This window comes from Musca autumnalis, unplaced genomic scaffold (assembly GCF_047663935.1).
Source record: "Musca autumnalis isolate F117 unplaced genomic scaffold, ASM4766393v1 scaffold_1, whole genome shotgun sequence".
Lineage (NCBI taxonomy): Eukaryota > Metazoa > Arthropoda > Insecta > Diptera > Muscidae > Musca > Musca autumnalis.
In genome coordinates this window covers 117,897,321-117,916,573 of record NW_027411644.1, presented here as the reverse complement: position 1 = coordinate 117,916,573, position 19,253 = coordinate 117,897,321, and the positions used below count along the sequence as shown (strand labels likewise).

The following is a 19,253-nucleotide window of genomic DNA, read 5'->3' as shown; positions in this document are numbered from 1 at the left end:
TGGAAATTCGTCCTAGAAGGGTACTATAAATAGTACCCTTTGCATTCTCCAAACGGGAAGAGCTAGAATTCTGAAGTTTGGACTCATTCCACTCATTGCTGGACAGTTAGAATGATATACCAAATGGTTTTTGGAAATTCGAACAATAAGTGTAGGAAAAATACTAAAAGTTACTAAATTTGGTACCAATGGCATATTTTGAACGGATAAGGCTAGAGTCTCGAAATTTGGTATGGGAATCAAGGTTGGGAAGTTGTGCTGATATAAGGAAATGGTTTTGGAAATTCGTAATTATGTGTACGAAAAGTACTAAATGGTACGAAATTAAGTACAACTTGGATTTGGGTGAACGAATAAAGATGGAAACCTGAAATTTGGAATTATGATTACTGATGGAGTGTAGGATTGAGATGCGGAGAAAGTTTTGGAAATTCATACCTATGTGTAAAAATGGTACGATACTAAATTTGGTACAATATGGATTTGGGTGGACGGATAGAGCTGGAAACCTGATATTTGGAATTAAGATTACTGTTGGGGTGTAGGACAGAAATATGAGGGTAGTTTTGGAAATTCGTACTTACGTGTACGAAAAGTACTAAATGGTACTAAATTTGGATTTGAGTAAACGGATGCAGATGCAACCTTGAAATTTGGAATTAAGATTACTTTTGAAGTGTCGGATTGATATATGGAGCCAGTTTTGGAAATACGTACAGGATTACGTATGAACTTAAGTTTTGGATACATTACAATATTTTAAAATGTAATTTTTTGTGTCCAGTTGTTCTTTGTTACGTACAGAGAGCTTTCAACAAGTTGTTTCTGTACTTCGTAGTTGGATGGGATAACGACAACAGCAATATTGGATTGATACTTGAGAATGGGTAGAGCAAAACAGGAGCAACAACAGAATATTATTAAAAACTGTAGTGTTATCAGTTTTAGTTAGCTATACTTTGACTTAAATTAGTTTTCTTGGGGCATGGTAGTATCATTTTAGGAAGAATTTGCATTTGTTATCCTAAAAGGGTTGCAATCTTCTACCCCTTTTCCCATGGTCTGGGGGAAATATCATAATACCTATACCTTCAAATCTAATTTTTTCCATTATATAAAAACTTAAATTGTAAAATATTCCCTCGGAAATTGGTTTAGTATCAACCGTCCTTATTTTTGCTGTATAATAAAAATTTTAAACAACCGTATATTGGTAAACACAATACATACTGGTGTAAGTAAACCCCTTGAGGGTATTGGCACATTGTGGCTAAAAACATTGGGGAAACTTTAAAAATAATGCAAATAGGAACTTCCAAGAATTAGTTGCTGCTCTTATTTCCGATATATACCCTAAATTAGTTCACAGAAGATGTTTTTAAAACAATTTGAAAACTTGAAAATACCAATTTCCGAATAAATATTTTGCAAATTAAATATATTTTTATTATAGGGTTAACAATGTTATTTTGAGGGTATTACGATATTTCCCCCCGACCATGGGATGGCAACCCTGTTAGGATAACAAACGCAAATTCTTCCAAAAATGACCTAAAATTTACATATTTAGGCGTTACGTTCTTTTTAAAAGAATTAGTAAAAATTATGGCATTACAGATAACTTGCACTGCATCCTTGTATGCTAACTTTTTGCTGGGTAGGTATAAAAATAATAACAATTAAAAACGGCGTTCAGCTGTGTCGAAATTCCTAAGCCCTTCACCATAAATGTAACATCAAAATGTGCCCCTATACTAACCAATTTTCGAGGAAATATTAAATACACCCAACGAAGACTACATACCAAATTTCAGCTTCAAAATTCCCAAAAATCGGGAGATATTGCTCTATGTGTGCTGTATGAAAACGCGGACTTGTACTGACAATTTTCCGCGAGAATTTTGTATTCCCAACGAAGACTAAATACCGAATTTCAGCCATTTCGGTCGGATACTGAGTCTAAAAATGTTAAAATAAAACCGGGAGGCCTCCTCAATCGACAATTTTCTGTAGCAATGTGTTACACCGCCAACAAGATGTATCGCTCAACGGAGGCTATAAAAAAACGTGGACCTACAAAGACAATTCTTTGCAGGAATGTTTTTGTACCCCAAACAGAGGATAATTAAAACTCCGAAAATCGTCGGTTTCCGTTCTATGTGCGCTATATCAAAACGGGGACAGGTGAATGCAAAAATAATATGTACTTTCACATTTGGCAGGGACTTCATATACTTCCTTGACGTCAAGTACTTAATAATGTTTCCAATGTATTGAGATACTCTGCTGATTAAAAATTCGTTTTTTGTGCTGTTGTAAGTATTTATTCAGTTATTCACTATCAGTATATGGGAGCTATATCAAAAAGTAGACCTATGGTTCACTATTTTTGGTGGGGAAGATGTATGACCACCAAGAAACTCCTATGTCAAAATTCAGCTTATTTGGTCTGAAAATGTTGATAAAAATCCCCAAAATACTGAAAATCGGGAGATACCGTTATTGGAGGCTATATACAAACGTGGGCCTATGTCAACTATTTTGTGATAGACAAGTTCCTGAAATCCTCAAAATACAGAAAATCAGGAGATACCGTTAAATGGGGGCTATACCAAAATATTAGCCGATGTTGTTCATATTTTGTCCGATATTACCCACGGACACAGACCGAGTTTGTGCAAAATTTTATAAACATATCTCAATTCGTTTGCAAGTTATTCAGGGTTATTATGAATGTAAACTCTCGTGAGTTTTGTTTTTCGGTCCTTTCAACTTTACAGAAAAAGCGAGAAAACTCACGGGGAGTTGATATTCATAATTGGGCTGATTAATTTCGAGCTCCTAGATCAAGGATTTCGACCACTGTGTACTGGCGACACAATGCAAACTCCCGAAATATTGAGCCTCAAAGAAACCCGTTGCGATAAATCAGTGACATCAAATTCAAAATATTTTAGTATCGGGTTTGAAAAAAAGTCTGTTATGGTGTGCGAAGACTTTGTGGAGTCCAAATATCAACCTTTTTCGGTTTTGTCATAAAACTGTTTTGTGGTTCAATAAAATGCACTCTTCTTTCGAAACTATATTGAAGATCTGTGGTAACGAACCGCCTCACACTATTGCAATTTACTTTTACTTACTTTCTTTTATCATCGGGCTTTTAGATCTATTAAAGAAAATGTTAAATGGGTACAAAGACATTTGTGGAACACTGTATGTCCAAGATAAAAACTCAAAGCGACAACTGCAATGATATGAAAACTTTGGTAGAACTAAACGTATGCCATAAATTCTGTGTTCCAGAACCTGCAAAAATAAACAAATTTTTACTACATACGTTAACAATTTTTTCTTTATAATATCGAAAAAATATGTAGTAAAAATTAGTAGACTCTTGCAGATCTGGAACAGACATATAATAAAATAAAAGTTTAACTCTTCATTTAACAATTATTACCCAGTAAACGGATGTAGTCACAAAATGTAGTTGAATAATGAATGCAAGTGTTTCCGGGCTACATCTTTTTACTTGAAAGAAATCGTAACTTTTACATGGGCATGATGCAACGAGGATGCAGACTATTTTGCATCTTGATCAGGCCTTTTGCTTGATTCAGGGCGAATAAAGAAGAATTTCTTAACATGTTTCAGAGTATAACCATAATATCTGATATTTTTTTCTATTTTGAAGTCTATTTGAAAAAATTCATAAATGTTGTATATACAATAAAATATTTAACTGTATTTTTGTCCATTTTTTTTTTTGTTTGATGTTTTTTCGGCTTAAGTTCAGTAAAAAACGTTGTTTATTTTTGTTTTAAAATTTTTATTCCAATATTTCGGTTGACATCGTCAACCATCTTCAGGGATAAAATTTAATGAGAAAAGCAACAGCTTCAAGTGCCGTTTTGAGCTAAACTAAATCTCCTTCTTATACATTTCTTCCATCTTATTAATAAAAAGAACTGGTGAATTGGTGCAAAAGTTATTAACGAAATAATAAAAAAGTGCCCTTATTGATTTCATAAAAGTCTTCGAACATTTCAGAATTGATTTGATTTTATTAAAATTACCCATTATAAAGATTCTTTTATAACTGTTCCTGTTAAAATACAATAAGAGGGAGATGGTCTACTGCGCGAAATCTGTCGTAGGATCAAGTTAATCTTCAAGAATAAACATTTCGCTCAGTTAGTTTAGCTCTGCCAATCTCAAATGTCTATTCCGTAAAATCCCTGATTTGCCGCGTTAAGTTGAATTTAAAGAAGCCCAAAAGAATATGTACTATGTCGGGTGCCACCGTGGTGCAATGGTATGCACACCCGCCTTGCACGCTAAAGGTCGTGGGTTCGATTCCCCGGCCAGGCAACATCAAAAAATTTCAACGGTGGCAAAATACCCCCCTTTTATCATTGAGCTAATATGAATCGGGGTACACTCATTGATGTGAGAGAAGTCTCCCTTGTCCCGTATGGGATGTTTGTGGCACAATAATATATTATGTCTTTAGGTTATTAAATATGTGATCATATTTTTCATACGGCCACTAAAGATCTGTTCATTTGTCAAATTGAGGAAATACCTCTAGAAATCGCACTGGAACAACATTATTGATGTAACTGTACAAAATTCGGTCATAAATGCTGTTTGAATATATTGAACAGATACCAACCCTCCTTTTGTAAATGGCGTAAAAAGTAAATAAAGCCTAGAATGCAAAAATGCGACTTTCATATTTGGGAGAGACTTCATATACTTACTTGAAGTTAAGTACTCAATTGACAATAAAACGATGATAAATAAACGGCGAAACGATGACGTAATTACAGCTTAAAGTACTCAAAATATGCAATTTTTACAAGGTCCTTCGTATGTTTTCTATATTGTTGATATATATATAAATTCACCATAGTTATTTCAAAAACATTTTGTATCTAGCGTACATCTCTTTGACATATCGCACCTGTTCAACAAAAGCGTAGTAACTCAAAATTTTGAAATTTTCACTTTTCATCAAAAAGCGATACATAATACTCAACTCCACCTACTGTAAAAAACTCCCAAAGTTTTGTCTACTCTTTATTCTCTACAGAATAACTACTCTGTAATAATATTTCGGTAATATTTCGAATTGTTCCTCTTTATGTTATCAATCGCCGCCAATTTTTTCAGTTAAAGGGGCACAAGTCGAAATAATTTCTCTACTAAAACAAACATTTGCTTTAACAAAATGGTAGTAACTCGAAAAATGGTTAGAAATATGACCAAATACTTAATGAAATAAAAAGAAATCCCGTGCTGTAGTTTAGTAAAAAATATATCTTTACGATGGCATAGTTTTTTTGTGTATTATACCTTTAACGTTAACATACATCGTTTTTTTGTCTCTACTGAAAAGTAGAAAATTTTGAGTTACTACCCTTTTGTTGAGCAGGTGCGATATTAGTGTCGAAAACCCCACAAAAAATATTTGTATCCGAAAATAAAGAAATTCTGGGTAAAACTCGTAAAAATAATTTTGAGCTATATCTCAAGAACAAGAGAGATTTGAAAATCTCGCCGATTTTAGTTAGAAACAGAAAAAAATCGGTAGAAACATTCAACTTTTTCAATTTTGTTCAGCAATGTAATCGATTCGACTGTGATTACCATAAACAAATCTAAGTATACTATGGTAACAAGATACTAGTTTGCTAAAATATTGAGAGTTTGTATTTGAGTATATTTCCAGTCCATACAGGATATGTGACATTAATAGTGAATGAGCCAAAGTATATTTAACTTTGCATATATCATGGTGGAGGGTATAAATGTTCGACCAAATCGAACTTTGAAAGATAATTCCTATATCACTGAGACGATTCAAATTCAAATTCGCTCGAAACTTCTGTTTTTATTGATTAATTTTTGTTTCCGATCAAACAAAAACAACATAAGTTTCATAGAAATTCGAAAGAATTTGAATTCAAATCATCTTAGAGAAAAAGGTCATAAATGTACATACATTAAAAGATACCACAACTTTTTAATAATTTTTCCAAATGACTAATATTTGGAACAAGTTGAGTTGACGCACTACGCTCAAAAATTTTTTTTTATTGTAGTTTTGTAAGTTTCCGGCCTTTGGCCGGAGATTCAAATCTTTCTCCTATGGACAGGTGCAAATCTACGGGCACGGGAACAACTTTTTTTTAAATTTAAAATTTTTCTCTTAACAATCCTTTAACAAAGGAATTTTTGGAACTTCAAAGGCCCATATCTCGGGTAGTATGGACTTTTATTTTCATATATATCTTATTGGCTGGGGAGCCAAAGTTTTTCCAATGTTACATTTATATATATATATATATATATATATATATATATATATATATATATATTTGATATTTTTATCTTAATTTTTTTTCTCAATAATAAGTATAATCTAAATAATTTTCCTTAAAGAGTTATATTTGGTCATGTACATATGCTGAATTTTTGTATTCTATGTAATGCTAAATTTGGTCTGAAAGACTTACTGGCATTGTAATGTATGAATAATAAATGAAATGAAATGAAATGTTATATATATTTGTGATCAGGGTGACAAGATCTACCTGTGATAAAAATTTCATTTCGATCCGAGCATAGTTGGCCAGCTCGTCTTATGCCAAAATTCTTTCTAGAGAATCAATTTTAAAGAATCGAAAAATCAATTCAAAATACCTTCCATGGTATGTATATTTACTTCAAAGAACTAATGCAAAAACAGTGATTGAGATGCAAAATAGACTGTATCCTGGCTGCACCATGCCCTTGTAAAAATCATGACTTCTTTCACGTAAAAAGATGTAGTCCGGAATCACTTGCACTCATGACTCAACTACTTCTTTGGCTACAAACATTTCGCTGGGTACAAAGATCGGTCAGGGGACACGGATTATCGTTAACCGATCATCATAAATTTTGTAGAAATCGTTTTTGAGGCCTATAGAGAATTTTCGCGAAAATGCATCTTGGGCCACAATGATCGCTAGGTGGGAACGGGTTAACGTTAACCTATCGCCATAAAAATGTTTGCAAGTGATGTGTAATGTCGTTTTTTAGCATCTTCATTCATTCTTTTTACAAGAGCGTTACCCTCAAAGATGCAGTCATTTTCAGATCCTAAGCATGTCATCACTGGACAACGGAATCTTATTCAAATGCATATATGGCTAGGATGGTCGTAGAGAAAATCTGATTAGACAGAAACTAGTTTTATCACAAAATAAAACGAACTAGGCCCAGCAATTTTTGCATATTTTGCATATCTTGCATATTTTGACATATTGTGACATATTTGCATAAAATGAGCATATGCAAAACCATATTCAAGGATATGTGGCCTAAGTATCCCACCGAAATTTCTGAAATTTGGTATTAAGTCTACGTTGGGGGTATAAAACTTTCCACCTGAAATTTGTTCATACATGTCCACGCCTTCATATAACCCCCATAGTACGGTACCTCCCGATTTTCGGTGTTTTGAAGGCTGAAGGCAGACGAAATTTGTTATTTAGTCTTCCTTGAGGGTTTTAAACTTTCGACCTGAAATTTGTCGGTGTAGATCTCCGTCTTCATATAGCTCCCATAGAACAGTACCTCCCGATTTCCGGTATTTTGAAGGTTGTGCCCCCAGTATCACACCGAAATGGCTGAAATTTGGTATTAATTCTTCGTTGGGGGTATAAAACTTTTCACTTGAAATTTGTCGAAATAGGTCCACGTCTTCATAAAGCCCCCATAGAACGGTATCCCCGATTTCCGGTATTTTGAAGGTTGTGGCCTCAATATCACTCCGAAATGGCTGAAATTTGGTATTAAATTTTCCTTGAGGGTATAAAAGAATCCATCTGAAATTTGTCGGTATAGGTCCACGTCTTTATATAGCCCCCATACAATGGTACCTCCCGATTTCCGGTATTTTGATGGTTGTGGCTTCAATATCGCTCCGAAATGGCTGAAATTTGGTATTAAGTCTTCCTTGAGGGTATAAAATAATCCATCTGAAATTTGTCGGTATAGGTCCACGTCTTCATATAGCCCCCATACAACGGTACCTACCGATTTCCGGTATTTTGATGGTTGTGGCCTCAATATCCCTCAGAAATGGCTGAAATTTGGTATTAAGTCTTCCTTGAGGGTAAAAAACAATCCGTCTGAAATTTGTCGGTATAGGTCCACGTCTTTATAGAGCCCCCATACAACGGTACCTCCCGGTTTCGGGAATTTTGAGGGTTGTGGCCTCAATTTCCCTCCGAAATGGCTGAAATTTGATATTAAGTCTTCCTTGGGGGTATAAAACAGTCCAACTGAAATTTGTCGGCATAGGTCCACGTCTTCATATACCTACCCCCCATAGAAAGGTATACCTCATGATTTCCGGTATTTTTAAGGTTGTGGCTGTGGTTTATATTTCTCTATTTTGTTGACTTGTCTGAAGAGAATTTTATACAAAAAAAAATTGTACACACAAACATTTTTGTACCTATTATTGAAATATTTGTTGCATAAGAAAATATGTAAAATGCATAAATATGCATATGCAAAATTATGCATTTTGCATAATTTTGTCATATGTTTCGATTGCAATTTAATCAGAAGCCAAAAATATGCCCAGCCCCAAAATTTGACATGAATCGGACCAAAAATAGGGGTTGCATAAAATTCCGCTGTCTAGTTATCACTAAACCCCGCGGAATGGCATCTTCACCAACTGTATGGCATGGTATCTTAACCAATTCCCTAGAAAAGAATTTTGACTAACCCTTTGGTATGTCATCATTACCTTTCTTTATATTTATCTTCTAAAAGGAATGGAATAACAATTCGATATTTACCAAATACTATTATAAATAAACAAATAAAAAGAACAAAGTTATTTTTGTTAATTTTCTCGTTTAGAGCTAAGCTTGATGATCTGAAATTATTTGCAAGTGAAAAAGGAAAACCAAGGACTCGAACCCACATAGTCACCAAATTACGTTACCTGGTTTCATTGGTGGTAAAGCAAATCTTCGGACGTATCGACTATGTAATGGCTTCTCTGTCCTAGAACTTATCGTTTTTCAAATCAAATGCAAAGTTATTCTCATTGAAATTTCATTTAGCATTCATCGAATTGATTTAAATGTTGAAGAAAAGATTCGATGTTTCACAAAGTGTACAATAGCATTCATGGAATTGGTTCTAAAGCTGAAGAAAAGATATGATATCTCATCAATTCATTATGTATTTAGGAGGGTTTCAGATGTTGTGGTCCTTTTTGCCGACAAAAAATATATTTGGATTGAAACTCGAAAATGTTGCAGAGGACGTACCTGAAGGTATGGAATAACATAGTCCATTTTGGCAGTGAGTTTTATTTTGGGAGTCTTTTCGATAGATAGCACTCCCTCCAGTCATTTCATTTGTTCACCGTATAACTTTAAGCTTTTGGACTATCCAGAAAGCAAGGACTTCCCACGAAAAACATAATATTTCTCTAACCATGACCACAATTTCCAAAGGATCTTTGAACATACCTTAAACTGCACTTAAACAAAAATGTTGAAACTTTGTGGGGCAGGTATCCTAAGAAAAAGGTCGATATGGACCATTTTTGAAGTTAAACTACATTTGGACAAAATATTAGGGGATCCAAAGCTTAGACCAAATTGTCATTTTCGTTCAAGTGATATAGCGCGTACCATTTTGTCGGGGAGGTACCCGCAGGAGTAGACCGATATGGTTCACCTTCGAAATTAAACTAAGTTTGGACAAAATATTACGGAGGCCAAACGTTGGACCGAATCGGCTGATCCATTCGAAAGTTTCCGTGTACTGTCGTAATGGTAGCAGCGAATAAACTGCTACAACAAAAATGAAAGGATTCGAGAGCAGCTCTCAAACTGCAGGAGTTCACATTAAAGTTCCATATTCGAAGGAGTTGAAATATTACGATGTGCACAGTATGGACCAACCAACTCGGTCACTGCCTTCGAGGGTAATCGTGAACACCATTTTAGCAAAAAAAAATTGGAACTTTTGTGAGGGAGGCACCAGAATGAGTGGACCCATACGGCCCCCATTTTCGAACTTAAACTAAGTTTCGAATCGGTCTATCCGTTCGAGAGTTATCGTGCGCACCAGGCAGACATACGGATGGACATGGCTAAGTCGACTCCTAATTGTCTGAAACGCATTTCTTCCAAACATACTTGGGGTTTAAACCATTATTTCGATGAGTCACATTTTTGGTCTTATCAAACTGTATATACCCTCGATTAGCATAAATTCTGAGGGTAAAAAAGGCATTAGTTTATGTATATTACGTTTGCTTGTATCCGAATATACTCCAACACCGTAAAGTATATGAGGTATAAGCAAAGAATGAGCAAGTGTATTTTTAATCAGCGGTGGCAGAATAACACTTACACTAAGTGTTATATAATAATTGTTCCACAAACATCCCATACGGGACAAGGGAGACTTCTCTCATACCAATGAGTGCACCCCGATTCATTTTGGCTCAATGATATGGAACCTACTGTTTATTGCCGAGTCCGAACGGCGTGTCCTAAGACACCACTTGTAGAGAAGTTTTACATGGCTGAAATACTCAGGAAATGTCGCCAACATTACTGAGGGGTATACAGTTTGAAAATCAAGTTTAGTTTAGAAACCCAAGTGAAGAAATGGATGCAATATCAGAGTCTAGATTAAAGCAGGTATAGAACTTTGTTGACACAAGAGTATATATTTTTTGTGGTCATTAGTGTGCTAGTGCTGTGATGTTTTCGAAAGCCAGATTGGATTTGACTAACCAGGGAATGCTCCAAGTAGTTGATCTTTGACTAAATATTCTAATCCTTTTGACAGTGATGGTAAAATTAAGCGGGCGCTTAAGGGGTTATCCCTACTTGTCAATTTCAAAAAATCGAAAAAAATGTATTGGCTTACTTTGAAGTGTACAAGCAGTGTAAGAGTGTGCCGGAAAAATCAAGTCGATCGGACCAAAATTGGCTGAGATATGACCTTTCAAAGTGGAGAACCCGTAGTGGTTTGTGTGTTTAGGCTTACTTTATTGGTTTATTATACCACTTCTCTTAGCATAATTTTAATGTACCTCACAATGGCTACCAGTTGGGAATTCCCTGAAATGAATTCACTTGAAACCAATGAATGAGAATCGAAGACGTACACTGACCTATTAAATTCTAATCCATAAGGTGAGGTAGAAGTCATAAAGAAGGGGTATGGGGTCCCGCCTTCGAAGTTTAGTAAAAAGTAACAAAAAGCTTGGAGGCAAAGGAATGTTGACAGGAAAATTGATTGACAAGGTCACTGTCTACTATGGACTTGCAAATCGACGCCATTCGAATTCAATTCATGATCACATTTGATCATTACAGTTCAAGCGATACAAATCCACGTCACGAGAGATGTCCAACCGGTGAAGACTCGTGGTGTTCATAACAACGGGCTCGGGCAAGAAATGAGGCTTTCATACACGATTACAGACCACTTCCATCAAATGTTTTGGATGATATTAGACCTATATACAATGATCTAAGTGAAGAGTATTTACTCGAAAGATGCGTCGGCGGCTTCAATGTAAATAGTAACGAAAACTTCAATCAACTTATTTGGATAATTTGCTCTAAAACCCTTTCTTTGTAAATTTAGCAGCTTATATTGCGATTGGTCGGAGTGAGCTGTGGACAAAACGCACACGAGAGAGAAGTGCGGCCAGGTGCACTCGTGAAGGAAGAATGTTGCGAAGGCAACATTAAATTTCCAATTTACAAGCTGCATCGTCGGCGGAAGAGGTTCTGTATGTACCAGGAATAGATGCCTCCTTGTAATTTTACCAAAAATACATTTTTTATTCATGTAAACCAAAATAAAAACTTAAAACGCGTTTTTCTCGAAATGCCTTTTTTGAAGTCGGTGCCAACGATAGCTCGAAAACGGATAGACCAATCAATCTTCGTATATTTTGGTGAGCTTATTAAATACATAAAAACCTTGTCTTTAAGAGAGACAGATTTTTTTAAAATTTTCTGGCAGATTTTTGGGCAAAAATCGCTCCATTTTTTTAAATCGAAATTTTGACTTTTACACGTCACTATTTTTGCTAAAATAGATTTTTGAAAACTCTGTCTCGCATAAAGACAAGATTATTAGGTTCTTAAAACGCGCACCAAAATATATGAAGATCGGCCCATTCGTTTTCGAGCAAGCGTTGGCACCGCAAAACGCTTTTATAAAAAATGGGTTCCACAGGTAGCCATTTACCACAAAACTGTGCAATATTTTTCAACAACAAAAATTCCAAAGGTAGTTAAAGATGTGCTCTTTCATAGGAATAAAAGAATTACCTAAAAATATTGGTAGTTTTCTAAGAAAAAATGATGAAAATTAAGTTTTTTGGCCAGCACAACTAGGGTAATCCCTTAAGGGGATATAGCCACTTATCAATCACATGTCCATATGACAGCAAATATATCGTGACCTATAATATCTACCGTCTCGTTTCTTACGTCGTTTGTTAGACAAACTTTAACACACAATCCATGCAATTTATATGATGATATCGAGTTCCGTTTCGAAAATAGATGTAGAAGCATCCAAGTCTCACGAAATACAAGGGCCAGCTTTGTCAAATCAATCACATGTCCATATGACATTTTCATGAATTTTTACAAGAACTCTACAAAACTTTTTAGGCTTTTTCATCTGAAAGGCCACATTGAGATACCTTCGGAATTGCTTCTGTTAAAAAATTTTGCATAGCGAAACGGAATTAAAATATATCCATTTAAAAAATTGTTAATTATCAAATTTATAATATCAATTTTAACGAAAAATGGATAGTTTTTTCGTCAATAAATCCGTCAATAAAAATTTTAAATCTCGCTTAACCCACTTAGCACCCAGATTTTTTAGTGAGAAAACTTAAAAAATGTTATGTCGAAATTATATTTTTGAGACTATCTAAGCATTTTTTTAAGAAATAACCATAACGCTAACAGCAATAACTTTTTTATCTAAAAAGTATAGTTTTCTTGCAATCTATTAAAAGTCCCGAAAACTCTGAAGGGTAATATAAATGTATTCTTACAAGCATATCCCTTGGTTTTTGATTGGGAAAATACTCTTACCACATTCCAAATAAATACAAAAAAGTCGATCTTTTGGAATTGCTCGAGCGTGGAAACGCACAGGCCAAAAGAAGCTTCATAAGCATGGAATGGCAGATAACACGATATTATAACAAAATGCAAAAAAAAAAATTCGAGAAAACGTAATTTTTTTTAAATTTTTGCAACTATCGCCAAATACTAAATTACAATCTATTCTAAAACAATTGAGTACTTATTATGTTGCCCAACAATTTGTATGCCCCTTTTCTTCTATTAGCTCAATTTTTGAAACTATTTGTTGTGGCGTTTAAACGACCAGTGACTTTATGTGGATTAAGCACAAGATTTTTATGAGTACAATAATCCCAAAAAAACATAGGAAAATCTGATCATCCGTTTTCGAGCTACAATGGGCACCGCTTTCAAAAATGCCATTTTGAGAAACGTTTAAAAATTCGATATTACATACAAATCACAATGATTTTTTCCTTTCTAACGCTCATATCTCAGTTCATTTTATTCTGAACGATTTGCAGCATATTCTATTCTACCAGTAATTTAAAAATTTTCGATTTTGATCGGGATGATATTTTTTCAAATGTAGCTCTCGTCGCCTTGATATATATAACATTTGTTGCGAAGGTACATATGTACTTCCTGAAAATTCCCTTGTTAAAGGCCGGGTATTTAGAGAAAAAATTACCATTAAAAAGATATTTCGAAATACATATTCCAAAATTTTATACAAAAAAATTGGTATTAAATTAATTTTAAAAATTACTCTTGTGTCAGACACTGAAAATAACACATGAAAATATTTTAGCTTTCAGGAGAGAGCGGAGGTGAAGGAGCTCCCTTTCTCCCTTCTTATCCATAAGCTCAAAACATTTTCATGAAAATTTTCATAGTCTGGCACAAGACTTACATCAAAATTCTAAGCAATATGCCAAAAAGAATACAAAAAGTCGTTCAACATGGAATCGTAGAATCAACAAATACAGATATGGCCAAAATAATAAGTACAAACATAAGTGTGCATATTTTTCGTTCAATTCAGGAAATGTATTTACTGTAAACAAAATTCAGTCTAAATTAAAGTTTTGCGAAATAAATGACATTTAAAACTTAAATTTTGCGTAGATCTTCAAGATAAACAAACTTCTAAATGCGATATTAAGAAAAAAGTCATAAAAATTGATGGACAGAATAATAAGTACATTTTGGAAATCATTAATTAATATTAGTATATTCAATTGTTTTAAGATTTATTGTAATTTAGGAGGTTTATATTATTAATATTTGTTGCTTCCACCTTTATTTTGACCTACTTTTTGTATTCTTTTTGGCATATTGCTTAGAAGTTTGCAGTAACTTTCAAAAATTATATAATACCACATTTTTTGAATAAAATTCCAAATTTGATGTTTATTTTGCAACGATTGTTTACCAATGCGCTATTTTATGTGTGCGCAAAGGTTTACTATTGCAATCATGTCCGATTGCTATATAGGCAATTCAAGTAACTTTATTATATTGTCCTGGAACCCATCCTTGACATATAGGGATACATGTTTTGGTCCGTAGTTCTGTTGAAAAATCCATATAAAAAGCAAATTTTTTCTGTTTGTAGCAACAATGTATTGACCAATATGTTTTTGTTTTGGAAATGGGTCCCAGCATCTGTAGTGTGATATATTGGGTAAATACCATACCAGGAAAAATAATCAGTCTCACACCATTAGGTGGCTACCTCCGTGTTTAATTGAATTTTTGTAACTATTGTATGAAATTCCTCTTCCTTGAGATTGAAATTCATCTTGCCGTAGTTGTTACCGAATAAATTTATTTTATTCATTTTTATTTCATTGCTCTAGAGAAAATTTCGCCAATTTTGTCCATGTACGTTTTTCCGGACCAGCCTATACAATTGTTAGCTAAGCAAGACAACAAAATTTTTTCCCGAAACATTTGAACGCCTTTTGTTAATTATGCTGGTAATTTGGTAGCCCCTAGTATTCTCCGAGCTATTGGGGTGAATATAACATTACCTATGCCAACAGTAATTACCCAATATTTATTTATTGTTGCCTTTTTGGGCCTACATCGTGTTTCTTCAGTTTCTTTTTGGTTTCAATGTGTTTTAGAAAAACCCTACCGGATTTTCCTGGGATTTGGCTATTATCGAAAAATGTTTTCACTCATTTCTTAATTTTGACGCCAATCTCCTCTCTCCAGTGTAATAGTGCTCATTTCGTCCCATTCATCAATTAATTTTTATTTTATTTTTGTATATTATTAGCACAGTTAAATTCTTAATCAACCTTTATTAAAATTTACTCGATTATTGGTAAATATTTTTGGCCAACCAAATTTTGAACTTTTAGAAAAAAGTGGCACAAAAACAAAATATTACCAATTATTATAAAATAGAAGTTTCGAAATGTAAAGCAGTTCACATCTTTTTTTAGAAAAAACTGATTGTGGAGCACAAAATCAAACATAAACTATGATGTACTTATTATTTTGGCCATATGTGTATTAATAATACAAACATGCTAAATTACAACCTATCTTAAAATAATTGGGTACTTATGTTGTCCAATAATAATTTTTATGAACCTTTTCTTACTATGGCATATAGAAGTTTGGCATTTTAAGTTATTTTTTAAGTCTCATTTATGTTGTTAAAATTTAAGTTGAACTGAACATAGTTTTACAACGAATTCTTTTCTTGAATTGAACGAAAAGTATGCATACTAACGTTTTATTATTTTTGCCATATCGCTCATTTACTCAAAGAGCATAGCTCAAAAAATGCGTTTTCTGGGAGTTTTATATTGTGTCAAATTTTCATGATCATAACTATAAAAATCATCGAGTTACAGCTCATTAATTACGGATTTGGCATAATTAAAAAAAAATTTTTGAGTTTATGAAGCACTAAAACACTTCAAATCATGCTTGATCTTGCTTAGAAATTTAGCACTAATCAAAACTCTGGTTCAAGTGGTTATTTTATTTTTGTGTCATAATATTTTTAAGTTGGGAAGCCAAATTCCTCACTCTATAAGTAAATGAGCGATATGTGTGTATGTATTTCGTTGTAAACCTAAACAAGACTAGGAACAACTCTAGTTTAGTAAAAATTCTCAGATTTTTTTTTTAAATTTTCCAGAGGTAGATATTGTTGCGCTGATCATGGGAATGTATAATTTTCTTGGGGGGCGGATCCGGTTACCCGGTTACAAAACCCGGGTTAGACCCGGCTCTACTGAACCGATTGCTACAAAAACTTGTGGAAATACCTATCATATAATGGGGTTTTAGTTTCAGGTGGTGAGGTGATATAACCCAAAAACTGATTTTTGAGCCCGGATTTTTCCATAAAACCCTCAAAAAGTCGAAAATGGTCACATTATGGTTGCCCGCTTAATTAATGTCAGATTATAGCTCGCACTTTAACCTTTTCAAAATGGTGCTATCTGTTGTAATAAATTCTCTGGATCCAGAGATATGGCCCTTAGAATCTTGAGAACTCGTATGACCTAACAAGTGGTATTTCCATAAGCTTTCCAATGATACCCATTTTGTAGCAATCGGTTCAGTAGAGCCGGGTCTAACCCGGGTTTTGTACCCGGACTCTCGGGTCCAATAACTGGGTCCGTCCCCAAGAAAATTATACATTTCCGTGATCAGCGCAACAATATCTACCTCTGGAAAAAATTTCAGAAAAATCGAAGAGTTTTTACTAAACTAGAGTTAAGCCCAAGACTATACCAAAATAAAATACTATTGAATAAGGACCACTGGAACCTCATATAGAAAATAAGAGTATTTCCGTGGCTCGTTACATTTATCTTAATAGCAATTTTCTAATATATAACAAAAAAAATAATTGGGGTTATTCTGAACGAAAATTCCCCGTGAGTTTCTTCACTTTCTCCCTTAAGTTTATTACATGGCGGAAGGACAAAACTCACTGAATTTTCTTTCAGAATAACCCTCAATAAACTATAAATACGTTTCTTAATAATAAAAGAAATATCAAAAAGTTTATAGTAACAATATATATGTGTTTTGTATACACTGAATGCGCGTATAAACATTTAAAAAAAGTTTTGTTTTTATTACCTCACTGCCACTCGTTGAGCCATCGGAAAGACCAACATCTAAGACGTTGGTGCGACGACCGCGTTGACGACGCTGTGCTGCATTGCGTTGAAATTCGTCAGTATCTTCGTCATCGTCATAAACAACAGCAGCAGAATTATGTTTGTTGTTGTTGCTACTGTTGTTTTCATTACCGGCAGATACATTTTTCTGATTTTGCCGGTTACGAAGTCGGCGTGAACACGACGGGCCATCTTCCGCATGATCTTTATTTCTAATGTTTTTCTGTCCTTTACGAATGACTATTTCTTCGCCATCGCTAGATGATGCTGTTGTGGACGACGATTCATCAGAATCATCAAATTCAATACGCATTACAATACGACGTTTACGTTTTTGTTCACCACCACGGGTCGAATAACGACCTTTACTGCTCGATGGCCGGTTATCCAAGTCACTTGAGTCACTGGAATCGTCAGCAGCCATGATAGTGCGCTTTCAATTCAATATACACTGTCTTGTATCAATTGTAATAACATAAGATTATCCTTTTACATACATAAACGGTAAAAGGATATTTGCGTTTTCAAATTAGATTTTTATTGATTTGCAATTAATATTGATAAAATATGTAAATAATACTACGTGAAACAAATTTGATTTGTTTTCCTTGCGTTCGCAACAATACTTTTCAGAAGTTTCGCCGTTCTTTAGGGCGGTAATTTACAATGAAGGTGCGAGTGAGAAAGTGACGGTGCTTGAGACCTTAGATTCAGTGAGTGGATAAAGAGTAGAGGTACACACAAACACCGCACAACTTTTTGTCTTTTGCTTATGCGGCGATACGACCATAAATCTCGCAAATTTTATACTTTTTGCTTTTCTCGCTACGTGCCGTGCTTTGTTTGAGTGTGCGTGCGGCTAGTGCCGCAGCGAACTATTACAGCAGCAAATATTCACGATTTTTCTTCAGTTTTTTCTTTTGGAAGTGTGTAAGAGCGGAAAAAGTAACAACTTTACTAAGAATGTAATGTATTTTCTGATTGCTGGATTGCAGCAAGTTTTTTTTGCAGATGTATTCTTTGTATCCCTTTTTCTTCTAGTATAACATCATTCAATTTTTTTTCTCGTATTCTTCTCGGTGTTTGATTTGTGGCACTTTTCAATTGATTTTTTCTATTTAAATAACACGTGTTTTAAGCACTTTTCATTGCACTAAACTTGTTGGTGATTAGTTGTAATACTTTTTTGTATTTTTAGAAATTTTACATGCGTTTTTGCAGCATTATTTTATAATTTATTTTAATAATTTGGCTTGGTTGCTTGCTTGGTGTCTCTGTCGGTCGTGCTTTTTTTGTATTTTGATATTTCAATGTTGTCAGCCCTGATGACGGGATAGCAGGGTTGTATTTTGCCAGAAACTTGCAAACTTAAGGGGATTCATCAGTTGTGATACATGATGAAAGGGAAATACAGGCTCTGTTCATTTACGTGCAATAATCTTCAGGGTTTACCACTTTTTTCTCTCGAAAAGTGTTCCTTTACTAGGAGTTTATTGGAAATAATGACATTGCCAGCGGCGGGTTGGGAAAAACCAACTGTTTTTAGTAGAAATCTCAAAAGCAACTGCTTATAAATTGTATCCAACGGAGTGCATTTTTCATAACTCCGTGTGGACTGCATCGAAGGATGTAGTGAAATCATGGACTCAATACTTGTTCTATGAAAATTTGAAATGTAAACTTTTATAAAAGGAATAAACGTCAAATGAAGAATTTTATAAAGAAAATATTTTTCATTTAAAATTTTCATACAACAAGAATCCAGCCCCATAACTCGACATACACAACTTCAAAACATTTTTGCTGGGTCACGGCATTTGATACAGTGTTTTGGATTGAATTTAAAGGCACTCTTCGGATTGTGTTTTAATCAATCTAAAGATGTAGTAAAAATGCAAGCTTTTGCGAAATGCATTTATTATTTGTGTAAAAC

At 34.2% G+C, this 19,253-nt stretch overlaps 1 protein-coding gene across 1 annotated transcript in view; it reads right to left on the bottom strand.

The window, feature by feature from the left end:
* LOC141405507 (uncharacterized) overlaps nt 1-18,633 on the bottom strand; it is a 63,114-nt gene extending 44,481 nt beyond the window's left edge. The window contains exon 1 of the mRNA XM_073989907.1: nt 17,280-18,633. Within this exon, the coding sequence (XP_073846008.1) occupies nt 17,280-17,744 (465 nt within the window). The 5' untranslated portion in view covers nt 17,745-18,633. The remainder of the gene's footprint in view (nt 1-17,279) is intronic.
* Nucleotides 18,634-19,253: the final 620 nt, after the last annotated feature.